This window comes from Sapajus apella, unplaced genomic scaffold (assembly GCF_009761245.1).
Source record: "Sapajus apella isolate SASKATOON/1434 unplaced genomic scaffold, GSC_monkey_1.0 scaffold128, whole genome shotgun sequence".
In the NCBI taxonomy this organism is placed as follows: Eukaryota; Metazoa; Chordata; class Mammalia; order Primates; family Cebidae; genus Sapajus; species Sapajus apella.
The window spans coordinates 1,864,767-1,888,688 of NW_022437068.1; the positions used below are offsets into that span (position 1 = coordinate 1,864,767).

At 48.3% G+C, this 23,922-nt stretch overlaps 1 protein-coding gene across 5 annotated transcripts in view; it reads right to left on the bottom strand.

Moving 5' to 3' along the window:
• The window catches only part of TMEM40 (transmembrane protein 40), a 35,237-nt gene extending 12,865 nt beyond the window's left edge, over positions 1 to 22,372 (bottom strand). For 2 of the 5 annotated variants that reach the window (XM_032262289.1, XM_032262287.1), the window contains exons 1-3: positions 14,725 to 15,086; positions 2,347 to 2,426; positions 1,560 to 1,694 (exon numbers count right to left, since the gene is read on the bottom strand). In XM_032262289.1, the coding sequence (XP_032118180.1) occupies positions 1,560 to 1,694; positions 2,347 to 2,419 (208 nt within the window). In that variant the 5' untranslated portion in view covers positions 2,420 to 2,426; positions 14,725 to 15,086. Of the gene's footprint in view, positions 1 to 1,559; positions 1,695 to 2,346; positions 2,427 to 14,724; positions 15,091 to 21,837 lie in introns of those variants that run through there. The other 3 variants (XM_032262288.1, XM_032262291.1, XM_032262290.1) reach the window with 3 other exon arrangements.
• Positions 22,373 to 23,922: the final 1,550 nt, after the last annotated feature.

Genomic DNA, 23,922 nt, shown 5'->3' on the forward strand with positions numbered 1-23,922 from the left:
CCTGCAAAATGGAAATAATATTAGTACCTTCCTCTATGGGTTGCTGTGAGAATTGAGTTTTTATAGGCAAATGCTTAGAACAGTTCCCAGCACAGAGTAAGCACTCAATAAATGTGACTGCTTTTACTCCTATAAATTCAGCCTTACATTTTGAATTTAAAAAATACAAATGAAAGAACATTCTACTGTTTCTTGGAGAATAATGTGGTTATTTGTAATCAAGAAGCTATTGGAAGTCAGGCACGGTGGCTCGTGCCTGCAATTCCAGCACTTTGGGAGGCCAAGGCAGGCAGATCACCTGAGGTCAGGCGTTCAAGACAAGCCTGGCCCACATGGAGCAACCCCGTCTCCACTAAAAATACAAAAATTAGTCAGGCGTGACGGCAGGTGCCTATAATCCCAGCTTATTGGGAGGCTGAGGCAGGAGAATCACTTGAGCCCAGGAGGCAGAGGTTGCAGTGAACTGAGATCACCCCACTGTACTTCAGCCTGGGTGACAGGGCAAGAGTCTGTAAAAAAAAAAAAAAAAAAAAAAGGCTGGGCACAGTGGCTCACGCCTGTAATCCTAGCACTTTGGGAGGCTGAGGTGGGCAGATCACGAGGTCCAGAGATTGAGACCATCCTGGCCAACATGGTGAAACCTCGTCTCTACTAAAAAATACAAAAATTAGCTGGGCCTGGTGGCGTGCGCCTGTAGTCCCAGCTACTCAGGAGGCTGAGGCAGGAGAATTGCTTGAACCCGGGAGGCAGAGGTTGCAGTGAGCCAAGACCGTGCCACTGCACTCCAGCCTGGCACCTGGCGACAGAATGAGACACTGTCTCAAAAAAAAAAGAGATGATTTTGGAGATGTCATTCCTTTAAACCTACTAAAGTACTTATTTGTAGGGAATCAATACTTAGGATATGATTTGTACAAAAATTCAAAAGACAAAAGCTTTCGTACAAGGACACTCATGAGCATGATAAAGCTGGGAGGGAAAGATCATAACATGACAATTATTTTCAGAGCTTTTACTATGGTCTATGAGCTAAGACTTCACCTGTATAACAAATTTAATCCTCACAAGAATCCCATGAGGTATTAAGTATTGCTATCATCCCCATCTTATAGAAGAGGGCATTGAGGCAGCCAGGGGTCGAGCAGTTTACCCAATGACATGTAGCTAGTTAGCGGCAAAGACAGGATTTGAACCTGTAACACATGCTTTGACTATGGCACTGGGGTGCCCCTAATAAACCTAAATGTTACTTTACAGGAGATGCAGCCACTTGAGGGGTTGTTCGGTAAACATTTAAAATAGCTACAGAGGTATTACAGGATAACATGACAAAAAGCTTGGGATAAGATGGAGAAAATTTTAAATGGAGAACAAATTGCCTATATGATCAATTATAACTGTGTACATAGAAGCACGTGTAGACAGATGGGCTCTAGAAAAGAATGTGAAGAAACAGTATTGGAGTTTCAAGTACTTGAATGACCTGAAGTATGGGGGGTTGTTTCCCCATGTAAATGTTTTTCTTGAATAATATACATATATTTAAATGTTCGCTATACCTGAAGAGGAGGAGGAGGAAGAAGAGGAAGATGAGGAGGAAGAGGAAGAAGAGGAAGAAGACTTGTCTCTCTCATACTGTTCTTGGGAAAAGAGTCCAGCCTTCCTGTCTTGCTTGTGGAAATCTGTCTCTCCACCTGCAAGGCACACAGAGGCCAGGGGATGAGTGTTTCCCATCCTTCCCACCCCAGGGACCACCCAGCCCCCTCCAGGGTTCTACTTGGACTTGGGGAGCCAAGAAGGACTGGATTATCTTCCCAGACATCTAGGGCCAATGCAACATGCAGGAGACCAAGGCTCTCAGAGATGCCGGGGCTCAAGGAAGGCTCAGTACAGAGATTTATCTCAATACGGATTCCAGAAAAGGGGTTTCTAAGCTCCCTACCCTGCCCAGAGACAGCTAGACTCTGTAGTTGCCAATTTAGGATCCTCTGTAAATTACAGTCAAGATGGTGTGTTATCAAGCCCTAAACCTTCCCATTCCCCATTCTGGGGTCACACAAGACCCTCTCCACCTTCTGGGGGTGCTCCCTAGTGTCAGCCCAAGCCCCAGAGTATTCTTGAGATTTGGCGAGCAGCTGAGGGTCCCCATAGTTAGACAGCACAGGAGGACAGACTGGACCATGCACATGTGTGTGTGGATGTGTGTAAAATCACCACTTCTCCATTTCAACTGTGATTTGAGGCCCTGTGCAACATGAGCTGAGCAGGGTCTTCTTCTGTCCCTTCTACTTTTGGACTCTACCTCCCATGTGGATTTACCCAGAGGATCAGAGAAGGCAAACATACAGTCTAGATCTTCTGTTTCTCTGTGGACTCGACTGTTGTCTTGAGGCTGGGAGGAGGATCCCGAAGTCTCCATGGCTTTCCTTGGAGGAATAACAATCAGTAGTTAATATTACCTTAGTTAGTATCTTAATATATAAAGAGCTTGGCAGTTGGATCAGAAAAGACAAACACTCAACATTCAAAAGAATAAGAAAAATAATTAACAAAAAAATGGTAGTTCTGTTAGCAAACAAGAAGGCCAGGGGTAGTGGAGGGAGAAAGATTAAGGAAGTGGGGAATCAGGGTGGTAGGTATTGATTAGACAGCTAGCATGGGGGCAGGGGGCTTTACGAAGGAAGTCAGTTTTTTTTGTTTTTTTTTTTGAGACGGAGTTTCGCTCTTGTTACCCAGGCTGGAGTGCAATGGCGCGATCTCGGCTCACCGCAACCTCTGCCTCCTGGGTTCAGGAAATTCTCCTGCCTCAGCCTCCTGAGTAGCTGGGATTACAGGCACGCGCCACCAGGCCCAGCTGATTTTTTGTATTTTTAGTAGAGACGGGGTTTCACCATGTTGACCAGGATGGTCTCGATCTCTTGACCTCGTGATCCACCCGCCTCGGCCTCCCACAGTGCTGGGATTACAGGCTTGAGCCACCACGCCCAGCCTAGGAAGTCAGTTTTTATCTGTGCCTGGAAAGTCAGGTACAAATCTTTTTTTTTTTTCTTTTCTTTCTTTTTTTTTTCTTTGTTTCTTTTTTTTTTTTGTAGAGAGGGTGTCTCTATGTTGCCCAGGCTGGTCTTAAACTCCTGGTCTCAAGCAATTCTCCCATCTTGGCCTCCCGAAGTACTGGGATTACAGGTGTGAGCCTCCATGTCCAGCCTAGTTACAATTTTGACAGGAATGCATTTGAAGTTGATGAAACAACTTCAATCACACAAACAAGGCCAACATCCAGGAATGACTAAGCAAAAAGGCAAGGGAGCCCTGGGCCCCAGCAGGCCTCCCACACAGAGAACCACCTGCCACCTCTGGACAGCTACGTGCACAGAAAAGAAGTTAGTTTGTTTGGTGTTTTTTTTTTTTGAGATAGAGTCTCACTCTGTCACCCAGGCTGGAGTGCAGTGGCACAATCTCGGTTCACAGTAGCCTCCACCTCCTGGTTCAAGTGATTCTCCTGCCTCAGCCTCCCGAGTAGCTGGGACTACAGGCACGCGCCACCACGCCTGGCTAATTTTTGTATTTTTAGTAGAGATGGGGTTTCACCATGTTGGTCAGGCTGGTCTCTAAATGAGACCAGCTGACCTCATGACCCGCCCGCCTTGGCCTCCCAAAGTGCTAGGATTACAGGCGTGAGCCACTGTGCCTGGCCTACCCTTTTCTAGAATAAAAGTTCCCATTTCTCAAAGCATAATTGAGCTAGGCATTAGGAAGTCACTAGCCATTAAAATGCATTGATAGCCAGATGGAATGACTGATAACCAGAAGCCTCCAGGGCAGATTTCTATTTTGAACATGACTCTTTGCACACAGCAGGTGACTAGTACATATTCATTGGCCGAGATCATTTGTGATGAAGGCATTTCAGCTAGCGTGGAGGAAGAGTTGTAGACCCAGATGGGGGAAAGAGAGCTGCTGGCTGGTGTCAGATAGACCAAGTTTCACAAAGCGATGAGCTCTTTTTCCAGTCTCATCTCCATCCTGCTCTGCGTCCTGGCCACACACAGCACTTTTGGCCCAGTCCATTCTTTCCTAATGTCAAAATTGCATCTGACCTTCCAGGCACAGGTCAAAACCCACTTCCCAGCCGGGCGCGGTGGCTCAAGCCTGTAATCCCAGCACTTTGGGAGGCCGAGGCGGGTGGATCACCAGGTCAAGAGATCGAGACCATCCTGGTCAACATGGTGAAACCCAGTCTCTACTAAAAATACAAAAAATTAGCTGAGCATGGTGGCGCATGCCTGTAATCCCAGCTACTCAGGAGGCTGAGGCAGGAGAATTGCCTGAACCCAGGAGGCGGAGGTTGCGGTGAGCCGAGATCGCGCCATTGCACTCCAGCCTGGGTAATGTGAGTGAAACTCCGTCTCAAAAAAAAAAACAAAAACAAAAACAAAACAAAACAAAAAAAACCCACTTCCCTCATGAAGTTCTCTTTTGGTTGCCTAAACAATACCCACCAACTGTATTCCCCACTCCCCTAACCTTCCTCCCTCCACTATCCCTGTTTTTTTTTTTTTTTTTAATTTTGTTTTGTTTTTTGACAAGGTCTCTCTCTATCACCCAGGCTAAAGTGCAGTGCTTATCACAGTTCACTGTAGCCTCGAACTCCTGAACTCAAGCGACCCTCCTGCCTCAACCTTGTGAGTAGGTAGGACTACAAACAAGTACCTCCATCCAGGGTTTGTCTCCTTCACTAGATCATGAATGCAGCCCAAGTAGGGAATAAGGCTGATTCATTTCTCTGTCACCCATACCCTGTACAGAGCCAAGAACAAAGGAAAAATGATGATAACAAGCAGTTATAAGTGCCTACTATCTGACAGGCAAGGTTCGAACAGTTAACTTGTGTTAACTAATGTATTCCTCACCACAAACCTATGAAGGCTCACTAGGCTCGTGCCCATTTTATAGCTTAGAATATTGAGGCACAAAGAAGGTAAGAACCTTGCCCAGGACCGGCAGGGCGTGGTGTCTCACGCCTGTAATCCCAGGACTTTGGGAGGCTGAGGTGGGCAGATCACAAGGTCAGGAGATCGAGACCAGACTGGCCAACATGGTGAAACCCCTTATCTACTAAAAATACAAAAATTAGCTGGGTGTGGTGGCGCACCCCTGTAATCCCAGCTACTCGGGAGGCTGAGGCAGGAGAATTGCTTGAACCTGGGAGGCAGAGGTTGCAGTGAGCCGAGATTGTGCTACAGCACTCCAGTCTGGTGACAGAGCAAGACTTTGTCTCAATAGAAAAAAAAAAAAAAGAAAGAAACTTGCCCAGGACCACATAGTAAGGGGTTAAGCGAGGGTAGTTGTTTGGCCCATGTTGGGAGACTAAAGGAGTAATGCTGGCTGCTCTTCTCAGGACCCTGTCATTGGCACCAGGAAAGAGGACACACTAACAGTCATCAGAGTGTTATGCAAATATGCTGACTTGGCTTATGTTTAGCTGCTGGTGGAGCCCTGAGTAATTGTTCTCATAGCCAAGGGAACTCCCTTGGCAGGCCTGTAGCACAGTGAAGGGGAGGAATGGAACCATCACAGAGGGAAGACCTGACGTGGCTCTGCTTCTCTGTCTAATGTCCTTGTCTATTCCTCCCCACCCATTTATCTTTTTTGCCTTTTTTCTTTCTTCCTTCCTTTCTTTTTTCCTTCTTTCTTTCTTTCTTTTTTTTTTTTTTTTTTTTTTTTGACAGGGTCTCACTCTATCACCCAGCTGGAGTGCAGTGGCACAATCACAGCTCTGCAGCTTCAACCTCCTGGGTTCTAGTGATCCTCCCACCTTAGCCTCCCAAGTAGTTGAGACCATAGGCATTTGCCACCACACATCCAGCTAATTTTTTAGTTTTTACATTTTTGTGGAGATGGGTTCTCACTCTATTGCCCAGGTTGCTCTTGAAATCCTGGGCTCAGATGATCCTCCTCCTTGGCCTTTCAAAGTGTTGAGATTATAGGCATGAGCCACTGCACCCGGCCTCCACACAAGTCTTATTTTAACATAGGGAGAAACGGAGGCTCAGGTAGAGGAAGAGACTTGTTCAAGGTCTCCCAGCTTACATATGGACTCAAATCTGACCTCTACCCCAACAGAGAACCTCATGCCCCAGCTGCCCCCTGGTTAGAGGCCTCTAGCCCCACCTCAGGTGGCCCCCACATCCAAGGCTGATCCTACTAGGAAATGGAATACCTGACTTGCTGGCACTTTTCTCCAAAACGCCCAGCCCTGCTGAGTCGTGGGTGGTGCCAGGGCCTCATTACCTATGAGTCTTGCTAAACTGGATTTTCCCTTCAGTTGAGCCTGGATTTCCTGAGCTCCTGCTGTCACAGGGCCTGAGCCCAGGGCAGGAAGGCTGTCAGAGCACACTGAGCCATCACAGCCTCACAGCACTCTCCTCTCCCATCTCTCTTGACTCTCAAACCACCAGGAGAGAGGCAGGGTGGAGATTACTGTCCTGTTTTACAGAGGGAAATTGAGGCCCTGAAATGGAGAGGAACTTGTGCAAGGTCAGGAGCCACACAGGGGCAAGGCTGGCTCTTTTACCACATCAGACCAATTTGGTTCAACTTTTATATAACAAGTTGTGAGTCGTTTCTCAGTTGCCTTGGACCTGCAGGTTGACAGTCACCTAACCTGAGCATGCCCAGATGAACCATATGTGCAACCACAGGGGGATCCTAAGTGCTCAGACTAAGAAGCAGGGACTGAATTAAGAAGTGGATAGCACATGCCAGGATCCAGTATCCAATCGGATCAAGCTCTGGCATCACCCCGTGGCAGGAGCCAATCAGATCATGCCTCCCACATCATTATGCTTATAAAACCTGCCCAGCCCCCATCTTGGTGAGACAGATTTGAGCGTTTCCTCCTGTCTCCTTGCTAGTGGACTCGTAATAAAACTTTTCTCAAAAGCCAGTGCCATGGCATTGGCCTCTATGTGCATTAGGCGGTGAGCCCATTGATTGCATGGTAACAGCTCCAGAACCCTGCCTCTTGATTCAAGGGTCACTTGTCTTCCTGGTGTCCCATGTTGGATGAGGGGACTGAGGCGACTGAAACTGAGTTGGATTTCAACAGGAAGCGAAAGGCATAGGAGGATAGAAGTTTCAGTGGAGAGGATTGGGGGCAGCAGGCAGTTGAAAGGGTAAGAACCAGAAAGGTTGGAGAAGATCGGCCTGGGCCTTGAATGCCAAGCTAAAGGCGGCCACCTTTTCCTAAGGCATAGACTGTGAGGAACGTGTCTGTGGGCCGGAAAAGCAGGGCAAGCTCAGCTAAACCAGCCCAGTTTGGGAAACGGGGTGGGGGCACTGGAAGCAGAAACAGCTGCTGGGAGGGGAACAGAGTGGACAGAGAGTGGACATTTGCCCACTTGGCATTAAAGCCCTGTCTTCTGGTGATTAGACAGGATTTTGCTTTGAGGAAATCCAACCCCCACTGGACAATATCTTGGGGGTGGCCCTCAATGTGTCAAGCCCTCCCTGGCTGAGGGGTGGGGACAAGGCCAAGGGCAGAGCCAAGGGGACAACAGTGCTCTCAGTAATCTCCTTCAGCTTCCCAAGCCACCCCAAACAAGCACACACTCTCAAACAGACTCTTTCTTATTTCTGTTTTGTTTTTTGAGACGTGGTGTTGAGATTACAGGCATGAGCCACCGCGCCCAGCCTCAAGCAGATCCTTGTTATGCAATCACAACTCCAAAACAAGTACTCCCCAAAATAATTGCACCCCCTCCCTAAGCCCCTTTGACATGGAATCTGTGGAGTGGTCACTCCCGTCACCCAGGTTAGAACATCGGCCTCTCTTTCCCTGGGAATCTGACTTGTGACATGAATGACCCAGAGCCCTAAAGGCTGGCATGGGTGGTTTGCCCTGAGACAGAGCCCTGAAGAGGCTGATGCCCTTGATTCTGCCCCCGGTCACAGTCTCTTCCACAATCTGTATTTTTTTTTTTTTTTTTGAGACGGAGTCTCACTCTTGTTACCCAGGCTGGAGTGCAATGGCACGATCTCGGCTCACCGCAACCTCCGTCTCCTGGGTTCAGGCAATTCTCCTGCCTCAGCCTCCTGAGTAGCTGGGATTACAGGCACGCGCCACCATGCCCAGCTAATTTTTTGTATTTTTAGTAGAGACGGGGTTTCACCATGTTGACCAGGATGGTCTCGATCTCTTGACCTCATGAGCCACCCGCCTTGGCCTCCCAAAGTGCTGGGATTACAGGCTTGAGCCACCGCGCCCGGCCCACAATCTGTATTTTTTTAAACCTATTCCCTCTATTCTGTGAGACCCACCCCCACCTCCTTATCTTCCCAGAAAAGTCTTTTTTTGGTAGCCCGAGGTGGCTTTGTGACTTGTAACCAAAACACTATAGTTGAGACAAACGTTTGGGGAGGGCTTCAGCTTCCTGCAGAGTTCAACAGGGATCGTGGCAGAACGGGTCCACAGACTTCACACCTGCCTCCAGGCTGAGGCTTGGCAGGGTCCCTGAGGCCCCCATAGGAGGGTCTGGGGCTGAACTTCAGGCTGGGTTGGGGACCTCCCGGGTTTCCCCAGCCCTCGTCTTTCCCTCATCCTCCAGCACTGTAGTCACCCAAAGCAGCAGCTGCCCTGATGATCCTGCCCTAGAGACTTGTGCACCTGCTGAGGGTGCACCTCTTGGACCTGGTTCAGCACCTTACTAGTTTTCTATCACTGTGATAACAAGTACCACCAACTTAGTGGCTCAAAACCACACAAATGATCTCACAGTTCTGCAGGTCAGTGATAGTACAAGACATGGTCTCACGTCCTTAGCCAGGGCACGATACTGAGAGATGACCTGATGAAGCCACTGGGACAATGGGGTCTGGTAGCAACTGCTTCAAGTCAGGCTTCACCACTTCACTTCCCGGCTCCATGAGTTTGGAAAATCACTTTACCTCTCTAGGCCTCTTATCTCATCTGTAAATTGGGGATAGTGTCACTGTCTTGCAGGGTTGCTGTGAGGATTGAGATTAAAAGGACTTAGATTCTGAGCTCCCTGGAAGCCAAAACCATGCTTTTCTGGCTTCTGGCTATATTCTAGCCCCTGGCTTGGACAAAATGCTTAATTTTTTTTTTTTTTTTCTTTGAGATGGAGTCTCACTCTGCCACCCAGGCTGGAGTGCAGTGGCACAATCTCGGCTCACGGTAACCTCTGCCTCCCAGATTCAAGCAATTCTCCTGCCTCAGCCACCGGAGTAGCCGGGACTACAGGCATGCACACCATGCCCGGCTGAGTTTTGTATTTTTAATAGAGATGGGGTTTGACCATGTTGGCCAGGGTGGTCTCAATCTCTTGACCTCATGATCCACCCGCCTTGGCCTCCCAAAGTGCTGGGATTATAGGTATGAGCCACTGCACCTGGCCTGACAAAATGCTTAATTAAAAGAAGTCACAAAATACTGAGCTTAAGAGCTTAAAGAAATAATGTTAGGACTGCGAAGATTCTTAGTATCTCCCTCTCCGTTTATAGCATCTTCCACTTGTTTACACCCCTTCTTTCTCACTACTGTCCCCAGACCCGCCTTACCTCTCCACAGATCTTCAGGCTCGGAGGTCTCCCTCCCTCCCCAAGTTGGAAGTCTACAGCGTTGCATCCAGGAGATCAAAACCGAGGCCCAGGAAGGGAAAAGAACTTGCTCAAGACCACACAGAGAGGAGTGTGGATATGAACTCAGATCTGAGGACAACGTCAGAGTGTGAGGGGAATCATGCAGAGGGAAAGAAAGAAGATGCCATGGTTTCCACCTCCACCGTTTTGTCTAAGTCAGACAGGCAGTTTAACGGTGGGATAACAACTTGCATTGGCCAGCCAGCTGACTAGAGGAACTCTCATGGGCCTAGGGGAATCTTACGGCCACTGCATACCCAAGGATGCAGCCAGGACCTGGGGTTGCCCCTGAGGAATGGGGAATGGCATCTAGGCTGAAACAAGCAGGTGAAAAGGACAAAATCAAGTGTGATACCCAAGTTTCAAAATAGCAGCTGTGCAGGAAGAGGATGGGTGGGCCCTGCATGATCATGTGGAAAGACCTGGGATTTAAAAAAATAATCTGAAGAAAATAGTGCAAGCATCTAGGTTGTTGTCTAGCATATAGTACATGCACAACCAATGTTTGTTAAAGTGGCAATATGAGCCAACAAGGTGATATAGCTACAGAGCAAAGCTAGCATAGCCTTAGGTCATATTAGCAGAAGCACAGAGTCTACCACGAAGAAGGTGACCCACATCCCACCATCCCCAATTCTCCATCCTGGGTTTACTCCTGGGTCCTACACAGAATAAGTTCTGGACAGACCAAGAGAATCTAGAAGATGTAGGATGTCATTAGCACCAGGAAAGAGGACACACTAACAGTCATCAGAGTGTTATGCAAATATGCTGACTTGGCTTATATTTAGCTACTGGTGGAGCCCTGAGTAATTGTTCTCATAGCCAAGGGAACTCCCTTGGCCGGTGTTTAGCACAGTGAAGGGGAGGAATGGAACCATCACAGAGGGAAGACCTGACATGGCTCTGCTTCTCCATCTAATGTCCTTGTCTATTCCTCCCCCACCCATTTTTCTTTTTTGCCTTTTTCCTTCCCTCCTTCCCTCCTTCTTTCCTTCCCTCCTTCCCTCCTTCCTTCTTTTTTCTTTCTTTCCTTCTTCTTTTCTAGAGACAGGATCTCACTTTGTCAACCAGGCTCAAGTGCAGTGGAGCAAACATGGCTCACTGGAGCCTTGAAACCTTGGCCTTGGGCAATTCTCCCGCCTCAGCCTCCCAAAGTGTTGGGATTGGCCTTCCAGAGTGTTGTGCTGAGCCAGTGCACCTGGCCTCAATGTATAAAATAATATTCTAAAAATGACAACAGCGTTGGGGTTGTCCTGAGCACCCTGCCGTCTGAAGCGGCAAGTTGAGGAGCGGCAGGGATTGGTTTAGATGTTCTTAGCTCAGAACCTATTAGTCTCTCAAGCAATTCTCTCCAAAGTGCAGGAGGAAAATACTAATTTATCTATTTCTGTGTAATTTTTAACTAAAAATAGTTAATAGTATATAGTTTAATCCTGATGTGCATCCTTGGCTCATATGTCAGACACCACATCATGTCCATTAAGTGGGGCCCCTAGAGGCCAGTGGGGAGCCCCACAAGGCAGACAGGTTGACTGTGGCTACGTCTTCCTGTTCTCTACATTCAGACTATTGCCATATATTGTAGTGTGCAGGATCCCAGTTGGGTTAATTTGAGGTTCAAGTGATACAGCTTTCACTGAATCAGCCCCCTTACTGTTGACAAATGACTTCAAAGAGTCCCTGCAAAGAAACCGCGGACGGAGATAACCCTAATCGTGATAGTACAAACAAGCAACAGGAAGCCTGCGGGACAGACTCGTCCCTGCTCTTAGTTTAGCTGGATTAGCATGTTGGAAACAGCCGTGGAAAGGAGTCTCACTCACGAAACAATTGTTTCCTGTGTATTAGAGTTCCTGAAATAATCAGAAACAAATACAAACCCAAAATACAAAATAATAACGAGAAACAAATACAAGCTCAAACACGTTCCTGAAATAATAATGAGAAACAATTTGAGAGGTGGATTTCTATCCACTATCATTGTTGATGGAATTCATTCTGAGACATCAGCTAATGGCCACCACCCTTGTATATACGTGTACATATGTATGCGTATGTATATGCTGGGGGTGCCTGGAGCATTTTTCTTGAGAAAATTGTGCAATGAAAAAGTTAGAGGAGTGCTGCTCTAGATCCTCAGACCTAGCTAGACACTAGGGGATAATAGTCCTGGTTTGGGGTTTTTGGGCCTAATCAGAGAATTTGTTTCAGTTTTAGGGACAAGGAAAACTACTAGAGGGGGAGTATGCTCTTCACAAAACTTTTTTGAGGCTCCAATGACACATTTGAAGATTAATAGGAAGAAACCTAAAACTAATAAAAGGCTCTCCCTGGCTCTGATCGGCCTAACTTGATGTAGTGTCGAATTAAACGCCAAGGCACAGAGGTGGATGCCCAGCTAGACAGAGCCAGCGGGTCCCTTCTCCCACAGCTGGAATCTCAGTCTCTGTTTCTCTCTCTCTCTCTCTTTCCCATCTTTCTCCCTCTGTTTCTCCCCGCCTCTCTCTCTCTCTCTCTCTCTCTCACACACACACACACACACACATACACACACACACACAACTGACAATAAGAAACAGAAGGTGGCAACCAGTACAAGAGCTTGTCAGTTCTCTTGAACATCAGACAGACCTAGACATTCAGTTCCCACCTCTACCCCTCACTGACTCTGAGACCTGGAGCATGTCACATCCATTCCAGAGCTTCAGAACCATTAGTTAGCAAATGGGCATGCCTACAACTCAACAATACAATGACAAATAATCCAGTTTAAAAAGGGACAGAGGATTTGAATAGACATTTCTTGAAAGAAGACACAGAAATAGTCAATAGCATATAGAAAGCTGCTCCACATCATTAGTCATTAAGGAAGTGCGAATCAAAACCACCATGAGACGCCCCTTTATACCCGCTAGGGTGGCTTACAATGAGACATACAGACAGTAACAAGTGTTGGTGAGGGTGCAAAGAAACCAGAGCCCTCCGATGTCACTGGTCAGATTATAAAAGGGCAGTCACTTTGGAAAACAGTTTGGCAGCTCCTCAAAAGGTTAAAAAAGATTTACTTAAAAAAAAAAAAAAAAAAAAAAAAGATTTACTACATGACCCAGCAATTTCAATCCCAAGTATATTCCCAAGAGAATTGAAAACCTACATCCACACAAAGACTTGTAATGAATGTTTATAGCAGTGTTACATATAATAGCCACAAAGTAGAAACAACCCAAATGTCCATGCCCTGGCAAATGGAGACACAAAATGTGAGATCCTCGTACAATGCAACGTCATCCAACCACTGGGAGGAGAGAGGGATGCCCTCCCACTGCAACGCGGGTGAGCCTTGACGATACTGGGTGAGTGAAAGAAGCCACTCGGAAAGGACCACACACTGTATGATTCCATTCAGATGAAATGTCTAGAATACAGAACTCCATAGAGACGGAGAGTAGGTTTGTTGTTCCCAGGGGATGGAGAAGTGAAGAGTGACTGCTAACGGCTACAGGGTTCACCTTGGAGATGATAAAAAAATTAGATAGTGGCGCTGGCTGCACAACTGTGAATACACAAAAACACTGAATTGTAAACTGTATTTTTATCTATCTATCTATTTACTTGTTTATTTAGAGACAGAATCTCCCTTTCACCCAGGCTGGAGTGCATTGGTGCAATCTTGGCTCACTGCAACCTCTGCTTCCTGGGTTCAAGTGATTCTCACACCTCAGTCTCCTGAGTAGCTGGGATTACAGGTGCATGCCACCACATCTGGCTAATTTTTGCATTTTTAGTAGAGATAAGGTTTTGTCATGTTGGCCAGGCTGGTCTCGAACTCCTGACCTCAAGCGATCTGCCCACCTGAGCCTCCCAAAGTACTGGGATTGTATGTGTGAGCCACCGCGCCTGGCCCTGAACTGTACACTTTAAAAGAGTGAATTTTATAGTAGTAAATTACAAAGATTCCACCCACAGGGGTGTTGTGAAAGTGAAATAAGGCAGGGAGCCGGGCAGGCCCAGCATGGTCCCTGGCGCGCAGCCAGGGCGTGAGATCTCTCTCTTGCTCTCTGATCCTTTTCGCGAGGAGGATTTCTAAGCACAGGTAACCTGGTGCTATAGGGCTATAGTCTGAGTTCACTCCCACCACTCCCCCTAACACACCCTCCTGACTCCTTAGTTAGGGCTCTAAACTCTGCTGGGCAGTTTCTTAACAAAACAGAAGAAAATAATAAGCACAAGACCATCATCATTCTCATCCCCCTTAAAAGGAAACTAGGTTGACTTGAGGTCTGAAAGCCAGGGTGCTCTGAGCAGAGACAGCTGCAGGAGGAGGATGACAGCCTAGGGTTGGGTCATCCCACCTAGGGGGTGGGTGGGGGAGCTCTGAGAGGTCTGCCAAGCCCCCCTCCCCTTGGGCCACACCACCGGCCCCTGAGGCTCTGACTGGCAGCATGGCCCCTCCTCATGGCCCAGCTCTCTGTTTCGCATATCCTCCCCAAGGGCGCCTTTGAGCTGAAGGCAGGGGACAAATAGTTTCTTCCTCCCAAGCCTCCTAGGCCTGGCTGGCAGCTCAGGGCGGCTTCCTCCAGGAGGGGTGGAGAGAGGGGCAGCTGCCTGCAGTCACTGATCGTGGTACAGAGGCTGAGACATTTGGAGGAACACACCTCTTCTCCTAAGCTGTTAGGTTCCATAATAGCGAGGGTGTGAGGAGCCTTCAGAGATCTAGGTGGACCCTTCATTTCACAAGTAGGGAAACCGAGGCTCAGAGAGGTCAAGGGTTTTTCTGAAAGTCTTACAGCAAGTTGGTGACAGAATTGGGAGCTGGTCACCTACCACAGCCAGGTATAGGCTGGTGGAAGCCTCAAAACTGCGTGGGGAGGTGAATATCTGTCATCCTCCCCTCAGACAGAGACAGGTTCTCACCCAGCTAGGAAGATGCAGAGGCGGGACTCAAACCCAGGTCCACCAAGGAATCACACAGTATCAAGCCTATTGAGGACGCTCTTTTTCTCAATTCCCTTAAAAGCTGACCCTCCACCCCACTGCTCACCCAGCCCCATGTCCCATTACCTGTGGTCCTTCAGCTTGTCTGGGCAGCAAGGGGAGCTCTGTGTAGACTGTGTGGATCCTGGGCTGGTCAGGGGAAGGAGAGGACACAGGCTGCACCCGTGACAGCAAGGAGGGCGGGACTATCGTGACGTTGCCCCTGGGACCCACTTGCTCACTGGGGTGGCATTCCTTCCTGCTGGTGCTATCAGCCCCAGGCCTTCCTGTCTGACTTGACTCTTCCCTGCAACACTGCAGGAGGGGCAGGTGGGGCAGCTACATGCCTGGCCTGCCCCAGGGCCACAGCCATGCCCTCGGACTCCAAGAGGCAGTGAAATGAGGGCAGCTGTGCCACCCTTGGCTGTACCAAGCTCTGGGAAGGGAGGAGGGGGCGTGTCCAGGTGCCCTCTCCACCCACATTGGTGAGCCTGACTCAGGCCCCAGCCATGTGTCCCAACCTGCCCCGTGGGTCCCAGAGGTGAAGGAAGATACTACAATGCTCCCAGGAGGCTGAGGTTGGGCAGGGAGCAGGAGAGAAGGCCTGGGGCTCAGGAGGCTGGCAGTGCCCGCTCCTAGGGGAGAAACTATGCTACAGCTAGAGGCGCCTTTGGGGAACACCCACTTGTCTTGCGCAAGTGGGAAAACACAGGCCCCTAGAGAGGCAAGAGGAGCAGTGTCAGGCCTCACACAGCCGAGGGCAGGTCTCCAGCTCAGCCTGCCTCTCACCTCTCACTTATCCAACGCTGTGGAAGCAGGACAGGAAACAAGTCCTACCACCGGAGCCCCCAGCCTTGGAGGGAAACAGGCAAGGCCCAGGGAGCTGTGGGCTCCCCGGGAGGACTTTCTGGAAGAGGGGTCATCCATACCCTAAGCTCAGGCCCCAAATCTTGGAGTCATTCTTAACACTTTACTTTCTCACATTCTGTATCTGACCCATCTGGAAAATCCTGTTGGTTCCACCTTCAGTATAGCCTGAATCTAGCCCCTCCTCTCCATTTCTCAACTGTCACCTTGATCCAGCCAGCAACATCACTGGGCTCCTTGCTCCGGCCCTCTCCCCTGAGTATTCCCATCAGCCCGGCAGCCAGGGGGTCCTCTTCAAATCCAAGGCAGCCCTTGTCCCTCCCCACCCAGCACTGCCACATTCCTGCCACACTCAGGGTAAAACCCAAGGCCTTACAAGTTCCCGTGAGATCTACCCCACACCTCTGGCCCTCTCTGGCCTTAGTTCCTATGACTTCCTCCCTCACTCTGCTCCAGTAACACTGGAACAGTTCCAGTCGCCACAGGTAGGCTCCCTCCTCAGGGTCTTTGTCCTGGCTGTCCCCTCCGCCTGGAGTCCTCTCCCCCTAGAAAGCCACCTGGCCCCTCCCTCACTTCAGCTCTCTGCTCACAACTCAGCTTCTGCATGAAGCTTCTCTGACCACCCTGCTTAAAGTAGTAACCCCGCACCAACTTTCCCTCTCGCCTGCTTCACTGCTCACCGTCTGCTGTACTGTGTATTTTCTTGTTATGCCTATTCCTCAATATGTATTGCTTTGCTGCAGGACCTAGGATCATGTCTGACACATAGTAGGTGCTCACTAATTTTTTTTTTTTGAGTCAGGGTCTCACTCTGTTGCTCAGGCTGGAGTGCAGTGGCATGATCATCGCTCCAAACTCCTGGGCTCAAGCCATCCTCCTACCTCGGCCTGCTGAGTAGCTGGGACTACAGGCATACACCACCACACCTGGCTGATTTTTATAATTTTTGTAGAGACAAGGTCTTGCTATGTTAGGCTGGTCTTGAACTCCTAGCCTCGAGCAACCCTCCAGTCTTGGCCCCTTAAAGCTCTGGATTACAGGTGTAAGCCCCTGCATCTGGACCTCATAAATGTATTGAAAGAATGAGTAACCTGAAAGGTTAGCCCAAGAAGTGTTCCAAGACATTCCATGCAGGGGGAGCCATGTGTGTGACGGCTGAGAGGGGAGGAGCACTATCATGTTGAGGATCTGCAAATAATTCTGCACAGCCAGAGAGTGGGGGCTTTGGGGATAGAGAGGGGAGAAGGGGAAGCAAGAGATGCAGGGCCTCAGCAGCCAGACATCCTGAGAGTGATGGGGAGCCACCTGAGAGGGACATGACCAAACCTGCGTTTAAGATAACGATTTTGCCTGGGTGCCGTGGCTTACGCCTATAATCCCAGTACTTTGGGAGGTCGAGTCGGGTGAATCACTTGAGTCCAGGAGTTCGAGACCAGCCTGGCCAACATGGCCAAACTCCATCTCTATTGAATATACAAAAAATTAGTCTGGTATGGTGGTGCCTGCCTGTGGTTCCCACTACTTGGGAGGCTGAGGTGGGAGGATCACTTGAGCCTGGGAGATGGAGGTTGCTGTGAGCTGAGATCACACCACTGCACTCTAGCCAGGGCAACAGAGTGAGATCTCATCTCAGAAAAAAAAAAGGGACTTGGCTGCTGCGCTGTGGACTGGTGGGGAAGCTGTGAGGATCCAGCCTCTGCGTGAGCATGAGCCGTGCAGAGGAGATGCGGACTAGGGACAGGGTCATGGGAAGTTTAGAGAGCTGCACTGTCCAGAACAGTAGCCACCAGCCACATGTGGTTATGCAGCCCTTGACACATGGCTGGTCAGGACTGAGATGTGCTGTGAGTGTAAAATAACACTAGATTTAAAGACTTGGTATGAAAAACATATGTGTATATATATATACACACTATATGTGTATAATAGCTCATTAATAATTTCTGTATTGATTATCTATTAAAATGATACTTGGATATATTAATTTGTAGAGACAGGATCTCGTTCTGTTGCCCAGGCTGGAGTACAGTGGTACAATCCTAGCTCACTGAAACCTTGAACTCGGGTTGAGCGATCTTCCTACCTCAGCCTCCCAAGTAGCTGGGACTACAGGTGTGCACCACCACACCCACTAACTTTTATTTTTTTAAATTTTTTGTAGAGACAGGGTCTGCTGTGTTGTCTAGGCTGGTCTTGAACTCCTGGGCTTAAGCAATTCTCCAGCCTCAGCCTCCCAAAGTGCTGGGATTACAGCCATGAACCACTGCGCCTGGCCATTGCTCCTTTCTAATGAGACCATTGTGGTCCAGAGGGCACAGGGTGAGTGTTCAGCTCAGCAAGAGCACACACACTTACACTCATATGTTCAAAGTAAGAACTATCTAGACATGAAATAGGCTGACTGAATAGACAATGAGTTCTCTGTCTCTGAAGGTATGTAAGAAGAAAATTAAGAACCACCATTAAGCAGAGGAAAGGAGGTTGAAATAGATATTTTCAAAATATAGTCCCTGGACCAGCTGCTACAGCATCACCTGGAAATCTTTTAGAAATGCAAATTCTCAGATCCCATCCCAGTCCTGAATCAGAAACTCCAGGAGTGGGACCTAGAATCTGTATTTAAACAAGTCCCACTGGACTAGGTGATGTTTTCTGCCACTTAAAGGTTTAAATTCCTGGCACAGGAGGGGTGCAGTGGCTCACGCCTGTAATCCCAGCACTTTGGAGGCCAAGGCAGGTGGATCACCTCAGGTCGGGAGTTCAAGACCAGTCTGACCTACATGGTGAAACCCTGTCTTAAAAAAAATGCCTGGGGCCGGGCGCGGTGGCTCAAGCCTGTAATCCCAGCACTTTGGGAGGCCGAGGCAGGTGGATCATGAGGTCAAGAGATCGAGACCATTCTGGTCAACATGGTGAAACCCCGTCTCTACTAAAAATACAAAAAATTAGCTGGGCATGGTGGCGCGTGCCTGTAGTCCCAGCTACTCAGGAGGCTGAGGCAGGAGAATTGCCTGAACCCAGGAGGCGGAGGTTGCGGTGAGCCGAGATGGCGCCATTGCACTCCAGCCTGGGTAACAAGAGCGAGACTCTGTCTCAAAAAAAAAAAAAAATGCCTGGCACATAGTAGGTGCTCCGAAGAAGCTATTCACTACCTTCTGTTTGCCTCCTACTCCGAAGTTCAGGTACTTCCCTCTAAGCCTTAGTTTCAAACCTCTCTGAACCCCCTACAGCATCTGGTTGTGTGTGAGCTGGTACCGGTTGGATGAGCCTCAGGGAGTTTCCGACCTCTTTGCCGTCGGCAGATCTCAAGGGAATGATAGAGCTGCCAGAAGCGTAAGGCAGGCCCCAGTTCAGCTCCATCCTGAGGTGACCTCATTGTCCTCTGTGTAGGGGTGATTCATGGGACAACCTCCTACTGTCCTGTGAGCACAGCTGACAGCCTGGGGAAGCCAGCTCAGCAGCTGAGCATGGCATCCAGCTTCCCTGCATTACAGAACTGCCAGCGGGAGCCTGCCTGACTCAGCAGGCACATGTGCTCTGGAGACAGACAGCTCAGCCTCAGTCTCCTCATCCGTAAAAATGGGGAGATACAGCCCCTATCCATGGTGAGAATATTTGCATAAAGTGGCCAAGGCAGCACCTGGCACACATCAGCCCTCGTTATACCTTGGTGTTCTTGTGATGAGGCCATGGGATCCCTCAGGCTGATTGGAACTCCCTAGTGACTTCTTGGGTCTGAGAATGATGTCCTGTAGGTGTATGGGGAAAAGAATGTTCACCTACTGTGAGCACCCAGGAGCCTGGTTCTTGACATGAGTTTGTTTGTTTGTTTGTTTTTTGAGACAAAGTTTCACTCTGTCGCCGAGGCTGGAGTGCAGTGGCATGATTTCAGCTCACTGTAGACTCTGTCTCCCAGGTTCAAGTGATTCTCCTGCCTCAGCCTCCCAAGTAGCTAGGATTACAGGTGCCCACCATGCCCGGCTAATTTTTGTATTTTTAGTAGAGATGGGGGGCGGGGGCTTACCATGTTAGCCAGGCTGGTCTCAAACTCCTGACTTCAAATGATCCACCCGCCTCAGCCTCCCAAAGTGCTGGAATTACAGGCATGAGCCACTGCACCCGACTATGAGTTTTTATTTAGTCACCAGAAAGATGTCTGTGAGGGCAGCACCTGTCTTAGTCATCTTAAAGCATCTATTAAATGAACTCTAAATCATAGAGTATTGTGCCCATTTCATGGATGAGAAAAATGAGGTTCAGAAAGGTTACGTGATTTGCTCAAGGTCATATGGCTGGGAAGTGGCTGAGTCAGGATTTTCACCCGAGTCTCCCTTACTTGAAACCTGGAACTCTTCCCATCCCTCCATAGAGAAACTCCAAGTTAACTCACAGATTTGGAAGCTCCCACATGTGCCATTTAAATCCATGTTTGAAGTGTTAGCTTCTGGTCCATGTTAGAATCGTGGCAATCTTAGAGAAACTGGCTATAGCTGATGTCATTTGAGATGGAGCTTAAAATATTCCTAAATCTAGACTAAGCCTTACTTACTCCGGGCCTCCAGGCCTCAGTTGTTTCACCTGTAAAATGCCCGTAATGAAAGCTTGCCAATTAGCCGGGCGTGGTGGCGGGCACCTGTAATCCCAGCTACTCGGGAGGCTGAGGCAGAGAATTGCTTGAACCTGGGAGACAGACTTTGCAGTGAGCCAAGATCGCGCCACTGCGCTCCAGCCTAGAGACAGAGCGAGACTGTCAAAAAAAAGCAAGCAAGCAAGCTTGCCTTGGCTGAAGGCAGAAAGTTGGATCTAGTGATCCTGAGGGCTCTCCTAACCCTCAGATGCCTGTGTCACTGCGCCTACTTTGAAAGGCAAGGACTAAAGTTAACTTTAAAGGTAAAGTTAATTTAAAGTTAAACCCAGGAGGCGAGTTTACACAGTTTAATATTTACGGGTTTTGTTGTTGTTTTTGAGACAGATTCTCACTCGGTCGCCCAGGCTGGAGTGCAGTGGTGTGATCTCGGTTCACTGCAGCCTCAACCTTCCAGTTTCAAGCAATTCTCCTGCCTCAGCTTCTGAGTAGCTGTGATTACAGGCACCTGCCACCATGCCTGACTAATTTTTGTATTTTTAGTAGAGACCGGGTATTGCCATGTTGGCCAGTCTGGTCTCAGACTCCTGACCACAAGTGATCCACCTGCCTTGGCCTCCTAAAGTGCTAGGATTACAGACATGAGCCACTGTGCCTGGCCTGAAGTTAAATTTAAAAATAAATATAAAGAGGGAGTGGAGGAAAAGTCAATCCTAGCTTCTTCTGATAAGTGCAAAACTAGTGATTTGTACTCAACAATCTTCCTATTGTTTTAAGCAGAAAAGTCCTTTTGACAAATAAAATTTAAGAAATCTTATCTAGGCTGGGTGTGGTGGCTCACGCCTGTAATCCCAACACTTTGGGAGGCCGAGGTGGGTGGATCACGAGGTCAGGAGATCGAGACCATCCTGGTCAATGTGGTGAAACCCCATCTCTACTAAAAATACAAAAATTAGCTGGGCGTGGTGACACATGCCTGTAGTTCCAGCTACTCTGGAGGCTGAGGCAGGAGAATCGCTTGAACCCAGGAGGCGGCGGTGGCAGTGAGCCAAGATCGTGCCACTGCACTCCAGCCTGAACAAGAGAGAAACTCTGTCCCCGCCTCCAAAAAAAAAAAAAAGAGACTGCCATACTGTTTTTCTACAGTGTCTGTACTCTTTTATATTCTCACCAGCAATGTATGAGGGATCTAATTTCTCCACATCCTGGCCAGCATTTGGCATTGTCACTATTTTTTATTTTAATCATTCTGATTGGTCTCATTGTGCATTTTGCTAATGGCTAATTATGTTGGCTATGTTTTCATGTTTTTATTCGCCATCTCTATATATCCTCTTTGATGAAATGTCTGCATATGTCTTTTGTCCATTTTCTAATTGGATTGCTTGTATTTTTGCCATTGAGTGTTGAGTTATTTATATATGGCAGATAGTAATCTTTTGTCACTATGCGGTTTGCAAATATTTTCTCCAGTCCATGGACCACGCTTTGACTATGCAGAACAGTCATTCTCTCGTCTAGTTCACAGGACTCAGAGGTCAGCGGAACAGGCATTCTTGAGGACAGTTCACAGATGCAGAAACACAGGTCTAGAGGGTAAAAGGACTTTCCCACAGATGCACAAAGAGTTTAGGGGCAGAAGTGGGCTCAGAACCCAGATCTCCTGGCCCTCGGCTGAATGATCAGACAACCTTGTGGAACGAGAGGTCCACCCTTTCCCTCCCCTCTCATCCTAGACAGATGCTTACCTCACAGCCGTGGCTCTGGTTGAGCTTGCTGAAGCCAGACAAAGGAGAGAAATGTCTGCTCCTGGGCAAGGGCCAGTCTCCAAACAGGACCCTATGTCCAGAAAATAGGCACTTTCCTCCAGGTGAGGGAAGATCTGACCCTGGAGTAGCTACTACAGAATGAGTTTTGTGGGACAGCTTGAAGCCGGGGAGGTTAAGTAACTTGCTTGAGGTCACAGTGATTAAGTAATAAAAGTTGGGGGCCAGTTACCAAATATTTGCAATGCCTTCCTGTCAGCCTTGATACTGGCTTCTATATGGGAAGGAAAATAGAGTCATCAGATATATTCGATGGGTCCCAGAGGAATAAAAATTTGGCCTCTAGGAAAGCGGGGGGAAAAGGCTTTCCTTGGAGAAGCAAGTGGGGACAATCATGGTGAGGGTGGGAGATGTCCTCTTTCCCTGGGGACTGTGGCATCATTAGAAGAGACAGGAGGAAGTAGCAGGTTGGGAGCTTTGGTCCACTTCTCTATGGTCAAGTATGAGCTCTGAGGTCCTTGGGGTTTGTTTTAGCTGCAGATTAGAGTATTGGGCTGAAGAGAGAAACGAAGTAACGTCCACATCAGATGGGAGTTTGTCTGGGCCCTGGGTCTCTACGGGCCTGGCTAGATAGAAATGTTCTCTGTTCACAGGGCAGAAGCAGCACAGGCAAGACTCCTCTGAACTCCACTGCTCTGAACAGGAGCCCCAGAAGGTGGTCTCCAAGAGGACGGGAAAACAGGACAAGTAGGGCTGATACCCCGCCCAGCACTATCGGCCTTAACAGAGGCGAGGAGGGTCAAAAGCCTGGTCTCATCTTGAGGACCTACTGTGAGCTAGTTTGCGTCCAATATACAGCTGGAACTTTTAGGAAGGAATATGGTGCAGCTCCCATCTCCATGCCCCTTATAGCTTGTCCAGGAGGTGTCACAGTGACACACTCAGAGCCAAATGGAACACTAAGGACCATCATTGCCCGTCAGCCAGAGACTACCAGGAGCCACCTGTAGTTAAACAAGTTAAAAGAGCTTCACCTTCTGGAGCAGGAGGTGAGAGTGGAGGGGTAATAAAATGAGGCTGAGGCTGAGGCTGGGGCAGGGCACAGGGGTTCACACCTGTAATCCCAACACTTTGGGAGGCCAAAGCAGAAGAATTAATTCTGGCTAAGAGTTCGCCATCCTGGGCAACATAGCGAGACCCTGCCTCTACAAAAAATGCAAAAAACATTAGCGTAGAGTCGTGGTGTGGACCTGTAGTCCTAGCTGAGGTGGGAGGCTGAGGCGGGAGGAGTTGGTTATGAAAGGGACTTAGAGGTTACCCCATAGGAGTGGGTGTCCCCAAATCAGCCCCTCTAATTTCTGGTGGTTCATGAGATCATCATACCTGATATTAATAATACTGAATCACATAGAAAGAATTTCCATTTTCTATGTGTCTGGGTCCTTCTGATTAAGAATAACATGGTGTTTATGACTCTAGAGCCAGACAGCATTGCTCTGGATCCTGACTCTGTGACTTACCAGCTGTTTGACCTCAGGAAAGTTACTCAACCTCTCTGAGCTCCAGTTTCCTCATCCATAAAATGGGGATAGCAATTGTACCTACCTTATTGGGTTGCTATATTAACTTAGTTCATTTAAACGACATATTGGTGACTATTACATCTAAGAGAAAGTCTCCATGTACTGTTAATGTGGTTTTAACACGCCTTGCCCATTTTGAGCCTATACTCACTTTTAATAAAGTGAATATGATATCTCAGTGGAGATACATTCTAACTTTCAGCAGACAGTGATATCGGATTAGAATGTAATAGTAACTTCTTCCACTTTCCTGTATTTTGTCTTTTTTTAATAGTTATTTTCAAGTTATGGCAGATAATACTGGGTTTCCATCTTGGGTAGTAACATAAAGTTATAAAGTTTTCTTTAAAAATAAATTATTAGGCCGGACGTGGTGGCTCACGCCTGTAATCCAAGCACTTTGGAGGCCAAGGTGGGCGGATCACCTGAGGTCGGGAGTTCAAGACCAGCCTGACCAACATGGTGAAATCCCGTCTTAAAAATA